Genomic DNA, 13929 nt, shown 5'->3' with positions numbered 1-13929 from the left:
CTAGTTTTGTAAGCAATATAAACATAATTTTAGGCAACAATATGGCATATCAAAGGAATTACTTGTCTAAGTCAGAAGAACTGGGTTTGAATTCCAGCTTAAGAGAACAGACTTTGAGGTCAGACAATTTGGATTGAAATTCTAGTTCATCCACTTACTGGCCATATGATCTTTAAAAAGTTGCTTAATCTCTTGGGGCTTCAGTTGCATTTGTAAATTTCAAATAATAAATCCTGTGACCATTGTTCACAGAGCAATTATGCAAATCAAAGGAAACGATACATATGTAACCGTTACACTAGTATAGCTCTAGTCACGTAGAAATAGCATTATTGAAAGATCAGATATGATTAAATGATTTCTGGAACTTTGGAAATAATCTGCTAATATCCTTCATTTGCAACCTTAGCACAAATGCATATTATTAAACCAATTTTGAATTGGAATTCTTTAAAAAAAAAAATCACATGTGCTTATTCTTCTAACATAAGATTAAAATTCTTTTTGTTTTTACCTGGCAATTATTCAGCTCTTGAATAACTTCTTTGTTTTCCTTACTGATGTCACACACACAGATGAATTCTGCTTCTCTGTGGCCTTTAAAAAACTTCTCACGGATTCTCTGTACAACAGCAGTAGCTGAACGGCCAGAGGGAACTGAGCAGTTTTCAATATCCCAAAACACCCCAATGGGGGGTAAGTTTTCTAGCACCTGTCCGGCTAGTCCAACTTCCGGTGACCCTTAAGAAATATGAACACTTTCAATTACACATAGTGAAAGAGAAACGGCAAATTACAATAATAGGCAGCTACCTATCGTTCTTAGTGGTAGAAAGACGAAATTATTGATTGAAGTTAAGTTTAAGGACACCAACCTCATTGGTTGACCTAATAAGACAAACAACCCAAGTTGCCATAATATCTCTAAGCGATTATTCCTATTTTCAGGAGAGAACAAATCTAAAGGTCAAGTTACTTTAAGCCCACAATAAACCCACGGCAAAGCACGAGCCATTCTCGTGCTGACCAGCTCTGCCTCTCTGAACACTACACAGAGGTGAATGGACCCTGCAGCCCTGGGGTCTGATTTTCATGCTCCGCCCACATCTGTCCACCTACCAAGAATGAAGAACAGGGAAGAGGCGACGAGGGGTGAAGTTGTTACTGTCTTTGATTTTAAATGATTTTTAACATTGCATTAACATTGGATTTAACAGTTTAAAGAGTGTTGTTGAAAGATAAAATATCACGTTAACTACCTTTTGGGGAAATGATCTTAGGTTTTCATATACAGTTTTTCATCAGCCATTACTAAATCTTTCTAAATACTAGGAACTTGCAGCGAGCAGACAATCACCAAGTGTGATTATGAACCTAAGTTGACACCAAGTTCCCTCCAACACTTATTTCTCCTAATATACTCCCCATTTTACTACCACAGCTTCTGATCTCAAATAGCCTCAGCCCGACATAAAGGGCAAATGACTTCGTGGTCTATGAGAATAAAAAGATTTCTGCCAAAAGAGAGAAATGGAGACTCACATACACAGTAGCTTTAGAACCACAAGGAGTCTTTGAAAGGCAACGAAATGCAGTGTTAGTATTAGATACTGAAAACTAAATATGCACATTTTATACCATAGTGTCATTTACCAAATTTCGAAGCAGCTTTGCCTAGACTGGTCGCCAATAACAGCGTGGTCTCCTTGCCCGTTCCTTTGGTTCCGCAGCCATTACACAGAGGAATAGTAACAGGTGCACTCTGAGCATTTGGAGGTGGTATATTTGGCCAGACTTTAGCAGCATCAATTATACTATTTCTTGCCGGCTGTTTTAAAATTTTTTTTAAAAAGGAGGAGGTTTCAGATACATCATTTCAGAACCTAGAGTTATATACAACAACTGAAAACACATTCTAAGTGTTTCTTCTTTCCACCTGCTAACCTCTGATAAAATGTATTTTCAAATCATCCTTCCCAGAACTATGAGCTATCAATTCATAAATGCACTTCAAGAAGTGACTTGAAATGACCAGGGAAGATATTCACATGGTCAGACCTTTACATTCTGGGGCAACGGAGACCGCAGACACACTTTACGTGAAGGGAATTAGTCTTTACTAGAACACTGGTGTGACTGAGGCCAAGTTTCAAGTTCCCCAAATTATCACAAAAGGACAACATGCAGTTGCCTACATTACATGAATGGGTCCGTGTATAAGGTGTTAGCTGTAAGAAATCACAACTGTGCTCCAGCCTTTAAAGACCAAACAGAGCCCGAAGGTTGGCTGAACTACGTTCACATGCAGGAAATAGATTTATGACGACAGGTGACTCTAAGGGCATCAACTACATCAATAATTACTCTGTACTTTTTTTTTAATGGTCTCTCCCATCGCTTCTTTCAGGACCAACAGGAGTTATGGTGATGGGGAGAAAGCTACATCACGGAAGAATCTCCAACCCCAAGCACAACAAAGCTTTTCCAAGATAGATCCGCTTTAAAAAAGTCATTCCTCAAACCTCAGCTGCACCCAACATAACAAAGAAAAAGATACGAACCTTGTTTAGGCAGTCTTCGCAGTAAAGTGAGCCCTTTAAACAAACCGGAGGTACCACATTTAGGTGCAAAGAGTTGGTGCACAGGTGAGGCGTTAGCTCCGACTGTGAAATGTGCTCTTCCAAATGCCCGGGAGCCCCACTTGTGAAATCAGAACAGGGGAAATAGCCAGCGGAGGGGCAGCCCTGCAGAGCCGGGAGCTGATGCAGCTGGTGCACGTTACCGTGACAGGACTGGAAATGGAGCTTTCCACAACAGGGCAGGTGTTTGCAGGATGAGAGGTTACCTTCTAGACGCATGCTGGGAAAGTCACTGGCAATGCCGGCCAAGTTATTCCTAGCTGAGGCATTCTGGAGTGAAGATGCAGACTGGAAAGCAAGCCCGGACCCTACCTGACACGTGATGGTCCTGCTGCTCTGCGAGTCTAACAGTGCGCCCGTGTGAATCAAGCTACCAGCACCTCCGCTACCGCCGCCACCGCCACCACCAAAACGCATCGGCGAAGTGGAGGGCTCACTAGAGCAATGAGCACAGCAGCTTACTTTGGGGACGGCTGAAAGCTGTATTTTAGGTTGCTGAAGAGAATGAATATCTGGAAGAGGGACTGCTGGGAAAAGCTTAGAGCCAGCATGAAGGGGAGATGGTGCATCCTTTAATTCCACAGCGACTTTCTTGTTCTCCATGTAATCTTTCTGAGGGAGAAAATCACAACACAAGGTAATCGTATGAGGCCAGCGACTTTGGGTTACGTACATCCTACTGCATGCAGAAATGGAAATAAATGGTGTTCAATCTTGCCTACATCGCTCAATCTTAACCCAGCAAACGGAACGGCAGCTAAAACGAGGGGCTCTCTTCAGAGAGGCCTGCGGGAGATGAACATCGAACAGACCGCTGAAACTAAGACTGTGTCCTTCCTGAGTCTTAAGAGACTGGGCGGGGGGAGGTTTGTTTACATCTTCAGTGAGCCGGGTACCCAGCCACGTCTCAGTGATCTCCCTTTCTAACTTCCCCTTGCCTCACGGGGTCTTCTGAAGACAAAACAGATGGCACGGAAACAACAGAGTCACAAACAGCATTCCATAAAGAGGGCTTACAGGCGAAGTGCTGTGAGGAAAATATTTAATAGTTCTTGCAGTCAGACCATAAAGGGGTTTTAGGAAAGTCCTCCAGAGAAGAAGATGTCAAACCCTAAGGATGAGATGAGCCACCCGCCCAAGTGGCCTGTCTGTGGAAAGGTCTTAAAACATGTTCCTGATGACATTTAGCAAACCCTAGGATATCATGTCCTAAAGCCATAATGCCAACAATTATTTTGCAGCCAGTGAAAAGAACTAGAGTAATAAGATAACTATCTAAAAAGACACAAGAGAAATGGTTTGTCATATGCCTCCAACACAGACACATGAGGCTAGTACCTTTCTAAGGCTTATGGTATGGCACTGGTGTCAGAGACCTGGGTTTGAATGTGATACTCAATAGTCTTACGACCCTGAGTAAGTGATTAACCTCCGTGGGCTTCAGTTTCCTCATCCTTCAGTTGGAAAGAACAGAATGTGCTCCGATAGCTGTCAGAAGGACAAAGTGGGATACTGCACATAAAGGACTCAGCAGCGTGCCTGGCCACTGAGAGGGGTCAACTCATCAACAGCCTTTCTTGGCTGACTGCAGAAACTGAGGCTGAAGAGGATGCCCTGATACAGTGACCGTCACACGCTCACCCCTCAGAGCACAGGAGGGGCCGTCTGACTGCTGGGATTGTACTCCTTTTGCCATGATTCTACACTCAGGTGGGAGGGTACGCTCATTTGGGAGAAATCTGGGTTTGCAGTTAGACTTTTCCTAAAAAGGAGGTAACGGCAATGGACTGATGAGCCGACAAGCAGTGTGTTCTGCCCTCTTGGTAATTAGAGTTCAGGCTGGAAATTAATTCACTGGCATTCTGATTTATCTAGATCTGGCTCTTATGGGCAGGGGGACTATAACTTGGTCCCCCTGAATGTACTCAATTCTGGGTGCCACTGACAAAATCGCGTTTCTGGATCTGTAAAGTTGAGAGTGCGATTCTGTACCGTGTGACTCCACGAGGGCCTGACCTGCCATCCCAGGAAGCCCTGCTTGAGCGGCCAACCCTGCTGTCAACTGTCCCTAAAGTCAAACACTTCTGGAACGACCCCAATTACTGATGCCACGCAACAAAGATAACTACATAATGGAAACCAGGAGAAGATGGGGAATTTGATTTCTTTTTTAAGTTATTATTAATACCCTTATAGAAATTCACAGTAAAGTCTCATTTAAATCCTAAGTGCAATAGTAAAAAAAAAAAAAAAAAATTGAAATAGACAAGTGGTAACGATGCATGAAATGAAATCAGAAGTAGTTAAGATCACTATGAAAAGAAAAAGGAAGACGTTACAGGCATATTTAAATACTCAAGAGAAATCTTGAACAGGAAAAGACTGTCAATAAGGTCCTATCAATCTTTCCTTGATTGTAAGACTCAAAACTCAGAAGGCCACGGTAAAATAAAACCTGTTTTGTACTCTCCTCCGATTCTACAAGATGGATTTAATCTTTGGAACATGTGACTTTAATGAGAAACAAATCTTCCCAAAATGTTAACATTAAATATTTCTTCAACCATCTACTGTTCCTTAAGAGTGGATGTAAAGAAGTTAAACTATGCTTTCATTGAGTCAGGAATTATAATACTGTGTTCCAAGCAGTACTAGAAGGAGGGTACAACGGAGAACCCAGCGCAGCCTCCAGAGAGAGAGCCCAGCCCAGGCCAAACGGACCTCTCCTCTATTTGCGTAAGGAATTCGCTATGTCCTTAGCCTTGCACATAGTTACCGTTTGGGGACTAAGTGGCAACGTCTGCTCAGGACGAGAAAAGCAATTAGAGAATTTCCAAAGCCATGGTTTAGCATCGTTATCTCGCTGAAGCCATCCCAGAGTTCTACTGCAGGAGTTCTCACTTCCGGTTCCTTCCATCATACAGCCATACAAAGTGGTTCAACATTCTTTCATCTTTCTTTTCTTTCATTCTTCCACCCTGTTAAGAAGGAGACGTCAATGTCATTTATTTGCGGACATATAAATCTTACAATTTATTAAAATGTGAGACTGCAACTCTATTTATGGTGCAACGGCTCCCAACAAGTCAGATCTTAAGGAACAAAAGTAGAACAGCTATCAAAGCATATTACAGGTCACTAAAACTTCATAAACTTGGTTGGCTGTTTACGCTTGAACTCCAACTGTATCAACCTGATTTTTTTTTAGAAAAAATCTATAATCTTCCATCTCTCATGTTCCACAGCTCTTTGGTTTCAAATGAACTCTGGCTGAGCCCTATTTCTTTTCTATAAACAGCCATGCTTGCGAGAAGGAGCCCGACCCCGGACACCTGCGCATCCCTGAGCGGAACCTGTCTGCTTCACTTGGCTGCAGCCAACTTCCTCTGGCCCTGGGTAGATGTTTTCTATAGCTTTTCTTAATTCTGCTCAACTTCTCTCTCTAAAGACTGTACTTGTGAGAGTCAAAAAGTTAACAGAAGAGAGCATGTCATTTTAGTAAAAGAACAACCACGTCCTCATTGCGAATTACGTAAGATTTTGAAACTGATTTAAAAGCAACCTATCCCACTGTGTTTTTGATATGAGTATGGAAGGCCCAAATTAAGTAACCTCTGTGAACTTTGAATTTGATTCTGCTGCAGAACAAATTGAACCAATTTCTTAGTTTACTTATTACGCAAGGGCAATCTGATATCCCACCACAAATCTCAGAGAACTCTCAAGCCACAGATGAGCTGTGTCCACTCCAGTGCTACAACACTCTTACAAGTCTTAAACGGTACAATAAAAGCAGATCAAATCAATAATAGCCATTTGGCCTGGAGGCAGACTGCCAATGGGAAGGACAACTGAACCTCATTTCCAGTCCTCGCCATCAGCCCCCAACAACCACCTATTACCTACAGGAGCCATTTTAAGGTTATTAATTTATCTTGCAGAAAAGAATTTCTTTTAGCTATGTCTCTTGTAAGACGCTCTTTTCAAGGGATTTTAACATCCACATATTAGGGTGAGGGGAGAGAGACCTATACAAGCACTCTATCTCAGGTCCTGGAGAACTGATCACATACAGCACAGACAGACGAACCATGCCTACCAGCCAAAACCAGCCCACTGCTTGTGTTTAAATGGCCTTCAACTACGAATGTATTCTACGTTTTTAAATTCTTGGGAAAAAATCAAAAGAAGAATATTTTGTGTACAAAATTATTCAAATTTCAGTGTCTAGAAATAGTTTTATTGAGACACAGCCACACTCAAACATGTAAGTATTGTCTATGGCTATCTTGGCAGTAAAACTGCAGAGCTGAGTATTTTCAAGAGACTGTATGGCCCACAAAGCCCCCAAATATTTACTACTTGGCCCTTCCATCAAAGCTACAAGACTTCATTAAGTTTCGGTTTCTTCCGCTGTAAAGTGTGCCTAATTCCTACCCTGTCCACCTCACAGAATTACTGAGGGGGAAAAAAATTAGATAAAGGTTCCCACCCTCTGTTTCTTTTCACCATTGTATCACTTGTGCCAAGCACAGGGCCTGCTATATAGTATATACTAAGTAAATATTTGCTGAATGAGGGAATGAACCAAGCAGCTGTTTATCTACTATACAGAGTCAGGAGTTAATGTGGAGACAGAACTGGAGTTAACTGCCACAATGATAGTAAATTATGATACTTGTTTTTCCTATTAAATACAGGTCTTACATCCCCCAACAACCTCCTCTCTAGATCGTAAGAACCTGTGATGTCCACACTATACCGAACTTCAACGTGCTCGCTCAGATCTCTCCAAGGCCAATTCCAAAAGTGAGCATATGTAGAGTATAATATAGTTTACAAAACACTTTTTTAACATTATTTATTTCTTCTGTAAGGGAGGAAGAAATATTCCTCTACTCTAGGTTCTTCTGCCTGGCCTACGAATTAAACTGACCTGAGACAGAGTAGCAGGAGAAAATCAAACAAGTTTAATAACAGGTATACCTGGAAGAAACCCAGGAAAACTGGGTAACTCACCAAAATGGCTGAAGCTACATCCTTAAACACCACCTTCAGCTAAAGACAAAGGAGAATGTTGGGGTTCCTGGTTTGGGACTTCAAAGGGGAGGAAGATAATTCACATGGAGACAGAAAAGCAATGTTTGGTAAATAAAAGTTGGCTGTGCCTTGCAGAGACAATGAGACATGGAGAGGACTTTGATCAAGTGGGCCTTGCTTGGTTCCTCCCCGTCTACCACACCTAGTTCAGCTTACACTATAGTTCTCTATGCTGATAGCTACTTCCTGAAATAGGCCTTCTACCTTAAATTCTTTCAGGCAGTTGGGGAAGGTCAAAGTTTCTTCCTGAGTCTTTTGTTCTCAAAAATAATCAAGCCAAAGAGACACTTTAGAGATAGTAAATTCTGCTCCCCTACATCTCATTCAGCAAATATTTACTTAGTATCTACTATATAGCATGCCTGTGCTTGGCACAAAGGATACAATGATGAAAACAACCAGACAATGAGATCCATTTATGTAATTTTTTTCCCTACAGTAAATCTGTGAGATAGACAAGGGATAAACAGTCACATTTTGCAGAGGAGGAGACAGAAGTTTAGTGAAGTTTTGTAACCCACCCAACATCACACAATTAGAAACGAGGCAGAACTAGGCTAGTCCACCACACCAAGGTGCCTTCAGTATTGTTCAACACAAGCAACAGAAAGTAAAAAGCATTAGCTTGTTAGTAGCCTGCACCCAGAAAATTTCCCCAGTATTTCTTGGAATGCCACTAAGTAACTTAGATAGCCAAAGAAAGTTCTGTTTCATTTGAGTGGGAGTCTTCTGCCATTATCTCTCAGAGTCTTTGAGCAATTCAGATTGTGGTTGGGAACAGACTCTGACCTCAGACTGTCTGCGTATTAATCTCAACTCTGCTGCTTTCTATCTGTGCGGCTTTGGGCAACTCACAACCTCTCTGAACCCCAGACCCCATCCATAAAATGGGCCTGATAATAACAGTAGCACCCCCATAGGGCTGTGGTTTGGATTAAAGGCAACAAAGCAGAAAACTTAGCAGTGGTCTTCTCTTAACAACCAATCTAGCCCTCGACCACCACCACATCCCACTACTGTTTTTTTTTTCATAGCTCTTCTACCTAAAATTATCTTGCTTGCTTTTTTATCATCTGTCTCCCCGACGTGACAGCAGGGATCATGTTTTCTTATTCAATATTCTATCTCCTGCACTTAGGACAGGGCCTGGCACATATCAATAACTGCTGAACGAATGAGGAGCTCAATAAATGTAATGTCTAGGAAGATCACTCAGGTTTCAACCTCCCTGTACGCAAAACAGAGTATTTACCGCTCAGATGTTAGGAAGTCCAAAAGACACTACAAATGTAACTAGAAAGCTCTGTGTAATATAAGAAAGGGGCTGGGGGAAACTCTAAAAGGTGTATCACCTTGTCGCGGTGCAATTAGTAGTGGGAGCGGCTCAAGCCCTTAGGCAACTCAACACTATCTGTCAAACCAGGGGCTACACCCTAAAGAGTGCTGAAAGACGGAGGAGGATGCAAAACGCTCCAGAGGGTTGCAGAAACACTCGCCCCTTTCTTCCTCTCTCCACCTTCCAACTGTGCATACTCCTTTGGAAAGGTGCTCGTCACACCTGGAGGGCCCCACATAGGAAGCAGGACAGGTGCGGGCGGGGAGCCAAATTCCCCCAAAGGGCAGCAGCGGCGGCACAGCAATGACAGTCTTGAATGGACCTAAAAGGGAGACAACCCGAATCTTGCGTGGGGGCCTAACTGGGGAGGGGGGTCCCAATCCCTCCCCTGGGACTAGCCAACCTCCCCACCCCCGCCAGCAATGGGCAGAGGAAGGGGGGACACTGTCCCCCCTCCAGCCTGGTGGTCCCACAGCACTGGGGCCGTCGGGGACTAGCCCCCAGGGCCGCCAGCAAACTCACCTCTACCGCCAGCTCCTCCGCCGCTCACATTCCGGCCCCGCCGCCTTCCCCCCGCCCCCCTAGGCCCTTTGTTTTGATTCCCGACTCCGCAGCTCCCGCCGCCGCCGCCAAGCGCACCCTCCACTTCCGCTTCCGCACCGCACCGCCCCTGTCGCAAAACCGCCGCCCTTCTCTCCCCGTCGCTCCGCCCCTTCCTCCGCCCCTCCCCCGCCGCCGCGTCCTCCCCGCGCGGGGCGTGCTGGGAACCCCGGGGGGGGCGGGGCCTCGCGGCCCTGCAGCCTCGTCAGGCTCAGTCCCCTCCCGATAAACCCCTAAATAGGGACCTTCCCGGGGCGCGACTCCGGCTTTTGGGGCGCAAACCCCAAGTTTAAGGGGGGCCTTCCCCCTGGCGTTTCGTGGTGGCGTGGAAAGGAACCTGAAAGCGGAGAATTAGGGAGCTTGGGAGGTGGAACCGGGGGGAAAAAACCTGCCAACCGGGATTTGATACAATTCAGCCCTTTCGGGCTTTTGAAGGAAGGCGATTTAAACGGGATTTCGATAAAAAACCCGATCGTTTTGGCTTTTGTCCTCCCTCTCTCGTGCTTTCTTGTCACGTGATGATTCTACTTTATTTCTTAAAAAATATGAAATGACGCATGTGTTCCGCAGCATCCTTCACCTAGTGCAGCCTAGTGGCCAGTGGAGAGAAGGATAGCCGACGGGGCTTCCCACGAGGTCCTTGCGGGCCGCAGGGCTCCTTGCAAAGTTGCCACCCGGCTGGCAAAAATAAAGTGTGTGCCAAGACTGGGCTGGCGATTGTCACCAACCATTAAGAGGTCCTCGTGACTGTAGTAGGAAAGCGTCCTTTTTAAAAGCCCTGGTCCAGAGCTCGTTATAAATGCATGCAACTTTGCCAGTGACAGGCCGGGCAAGCAAAAAGGAGAACTTGGGAGTTGCAAAAGCCTTGTGAGGCCAACAACAGCTTGTGTTTTACGTGGATAGATATGCCACGTTTGGGGGTTTTTTTGTTTGTTTTTTGCGCCTCACAATCTTTACTTTTACTGGAAAGAAATTTTTAAAAAAACAAACTCAGTAATCACGAGGGTCGTTTCTGAAACGGCCAGCTGCTCACTATTTCCTGTTGCAAATTAAGGGGAAAAACAAAGCACATAGCTCAATTGAGACCTCGTTTAGGATGCGCTGGCTGACTACTACGTGAAAGTTTATTTCTGAGGTTGGCCAAGAAATAGATTAACTTTGCAGAAGAATCAGTGAGTAGAAATTGCCAGAAGAGAATTTTTTTTTCCCCTGAAGTCTGTAACGTTAGACAATTTCAGTAGGCAGTTCGCGTTAAGTGGGGGAAATTTCAGCAGAAGCTAATACATCGCTGTAGACATCCTTAAAGACACGTATTGTGGAAGGCAAGATCCAACACGAAGCTGAAGAATGCTTTGTGCTTGTATTTCATTTTCCAGAAGGCCGATGACAAGTATACACATCATCTGCCTGCTTAGGTATTTATTACTGGTGAGTAAATCTTCACTGCGTCTCTGTGTGGGTAGAATTTTCCAAGTGGGAATTAGAACAGATGAAAAACAACCCCGTTTCTAGCTTTTAGGTTTTTTTCAAGGTACCAAACAAATATACTTCTCTTTAGAGGTGTTTTTCTTTCTCCTTTTTGTTCTTGTTGAGTATCTCTGAACAAAGATCTTATTAGCTAAAAATATAAAAAAGGAAACAAAGTAATTGTGGACTTTATTACTTTTTAAAAAATGTTTTTAGCCACAAAACATAATAAAGAGCAGACACATTTTATTTGACTTCACTTGGCATTCTTTCAAGTCCAGAGCTGCGCTTGGTCTGCACAGGTTAAATACAGTAATAAAAAAGAATCAGTCATACTAAATGGAAAGCTAATGACAAGTCTGAATTACAAATAATTTTTAAAGAAATGCAATTTTGTTGTTTTCTGTAGAAAACTAGCCGAAGCAGAGTACACGAGCCCTTGGAAGCAGACCAAATTGTATTATGAATCAAAATACAATTTGATGTTTGTGAAAGAGTGCTTTAACGTTTTTCTTGAAATACAGTTTCTTAAGTATAACCTCTGTTAATCTTATTCCTGTTTCCTTGCTGGGCAAGTTTTTTTTATCAGAGAGTAACTTTCAGTTTTTTTCCTTGCCCAAATTAGGGTCTGCACATTCATGAAACCAGGATGAGGATTTTTTGTGTTATTTAAGTGGCCTAGTTGCCACTAAAGGAGTTAATCCCCAGCAACTCCTCTTCTGCCTATGTTAGGTTTAGTGTTTTGAATTCATAAATTGAAATGGAAGTACTTAAAGTAGACAAACGGAGCTCTCTGCTCATTCATATCTGAAAGCTACAAGGAAAACAAATTGGGGGCCAGTCCAGTGGCAAAGTGGTTAAGTTTGCGTGCTCCACATCAGTGGCCCAGGTTTTGGATCCTGGGCACAGACCTACACGTCACTCATCAAGCCATGCTGTGGTGACATCCCACATAGAAGAGCTAGAATGACCTACATCTAGGATATATAACTATGTACTGGGGCTTTGGGGAGAAAAAAAAGAGGGAGATTAGCAACTGATGTTAGCTCAGGGCCAATCTTCCTCAGGAAAAAAAAATTCTTTTTTTTTAAGATTTTATTTTTCCTTTTTCTCCCCAAAGCCCCGCAGTACACAGTTGTATATATTTTAGTTGTGGGTCCTTCTAGTTGTGGTACGTGGGATGTCGCCTCAAGATGACCTGATATTTGGTGCCATGTCCAAGCCCAGGATTCGAACCAGTGAAAGCCTGGGCCTAATGACAAACCCATCTACCTAAACTCCTGTTTCCTGAAGAGGACTTTAATGATAATCAGTTCAATGTCTTCTCCCTTTTTTTTAGCGGAAAGTGAAGGAAACCGAAAACCAACTAGTCCAAATGACTTGGTCAATGCCGTTTAGTCAGGACTCATACCTCATCAATTTGTGCTTCAGTTTAGCTGTGAACTTGGGTGATGCCGCCCTGCCCAGAAATCTCCCAGAATGGTAAGGGTCAAATAAATTCTGGAGTGAAAGATAATATCAGAGCAAACGTGTCAAGAAGCTGCAAATGATTTACTAGCATTTGGGACTAGGAGCAAGTTTCCTGAAAGACATTTTGGTACTTTCCTTAACCCTGCTGAAAGTAGGCGGTCGTTCACTTTTGTGTCTCGGAGCTTTTTCAGGAACTAGCAAGGGCTCGAAACAAAGTTGAATTCCAGAAAGGTCATTCTTAACCACGGCAAGGAGGTAGGAGGGCTTCTAAGAGTGTGGTCAGAGGCCTCAAAGTAGCTGAGTTCTCTTTCCCTCTAGCATAGCGCTGAAGAACAGGGGTGTAGGAGTCAAACAGACCCAGTTTTAAAGCCTGATTTCTTACCATTTGTGAGACCTCAGGCAATGCGTTGACAAAAATGGCAAGCAATAGCATATATTGGAGAATATGAGGAAGCCATTTAGTGTAAACCTAATTCGGCCTGACCGTGTCTTTCCAAAAGGGCTTGACCGTGGCTGTTGAGCATGCATTGTATATCTGCTTTAGAGATTCTCTATGGCAAGAACAAAGGCCCTTGAGATAAAGGTGCAACTTCCCTCCCTCTCCCAACGTTGGCATTCCCTTAAGGATTAAGCATCTTTCCTTAGGCTAGGAACTGATTGCTGCGCTCACCTGTGACCACCCAGCTCCAGACAATAGGCTTGTCTCCTGCTATGCCCTCTGAGATAGCAGACCCACTACCTGCTGTGTCCATCAAGCAAGCGCTGTGTCGACAGGGCAATCTTGTGACTATTGTGGGAGGGACATTTCAATCATATGTGAAACGTCCTGTATGGGGGTATATAACCACTCTGTATACGTCACTTCTTTGGTGCTCTTTCTTCCTTTGGGAAGAAAGGCCCCGGGCCATGGTCCTCAGATTACAGCTCAGAATAAACTCACCCAAATTTTCATTTATAGATTGGTTATGGATTATTTTCGTCGACAGCGTTTAACGTCCTGCGCCTTTGTTTTCTCATCTTTAAAATAAAGGAAATAAAAGTGCTTTTCTGGGGTGCTCATCTTCTGGGTCTCAGCTCCATGGTCACCTCCATAGAGCAGCCTTCCCTGACCCTCTGAAGTGACCCCTCTCCAGCCCCTTCCTATCAAATGACCTTGCTCTACTCATCGCTCTTATTACCGTCTGAAATTATTTCACTTCTTCTTTTTGCTGGTCTCATCTTTCCTTCTTAACAGTATTAGCTCTTTGAGGACAGGCATCTTGTCTGCCATTTATTGTGCCATAAGCATGAGTGTGCAAGAAACATTTGTTGGTGAAC

General features: G+C 43.6%; 1 protein-coding gene across 12 annotated transcripts in view; it reads right to left on the bottom strand.

Annotated features, from left to right (window-relative positions):
• Positions 1-9752, bottom strand: part of MARF1 (meiosis regulator and mRNA stability factor 1) — a 40753-nt gene extending 31001 nt beyond the window's left edge. For 6 of the 12 annotated variants that reach the window (XM_044746499.2, XM_070484882.1, XM_070484883.1 and 3 more), the window contains exons 1-5: positions 9598-9746; positions 5416-5617; positions 2562-3251; positions 1654-1828; positions 515-741 (exon numbers count right to left, since the gene is read on the bottom strand). In XM_044746499.2, coding sequence (XP_044602434.2) covers positions 515-741; positions 1654-1828; positions 2562-3251; positions 5416-5559 — 1236 coding nt within the window. In that variant the 5' untranslated portion in view covers positions 5560-5617; positions 9598-9746. Of the gene's footprint in view, positions 1-514; positions 742-1653; positions 1829-2561; positions 3252-5415; positions 5618-9091; positions 9398-9597 lie in introns of all 12 variants that reach the window. The other 6 variants (XM_044746497.2, XM_070484881.1, XM_070484884.1 and 3 more) reach the window with 2 other exon arrangements.
• Positions 9753-13929: the final 4177 nt, after the last annotated feature.

The sequence above is a fragment of the Equus asinus genome, chromosome 14, assembly GCF_041296235.1.
Source record: "Equus asinus isolate D_3611 breed Donkey chromosome 14, EquAss-T2T_v2, whole genome shotgun sequence".
Classification (NCBI taxonomy): Eukaryota; Metazoa; Chordata; class Mammalia; order Perissodactyla; family Equidae; genus Equus; species Equus asinus.
Note: the sequence above shows the minus strand (reverse complement) of the source record. Positions and strands in the feature narration are given on the sequence as shown.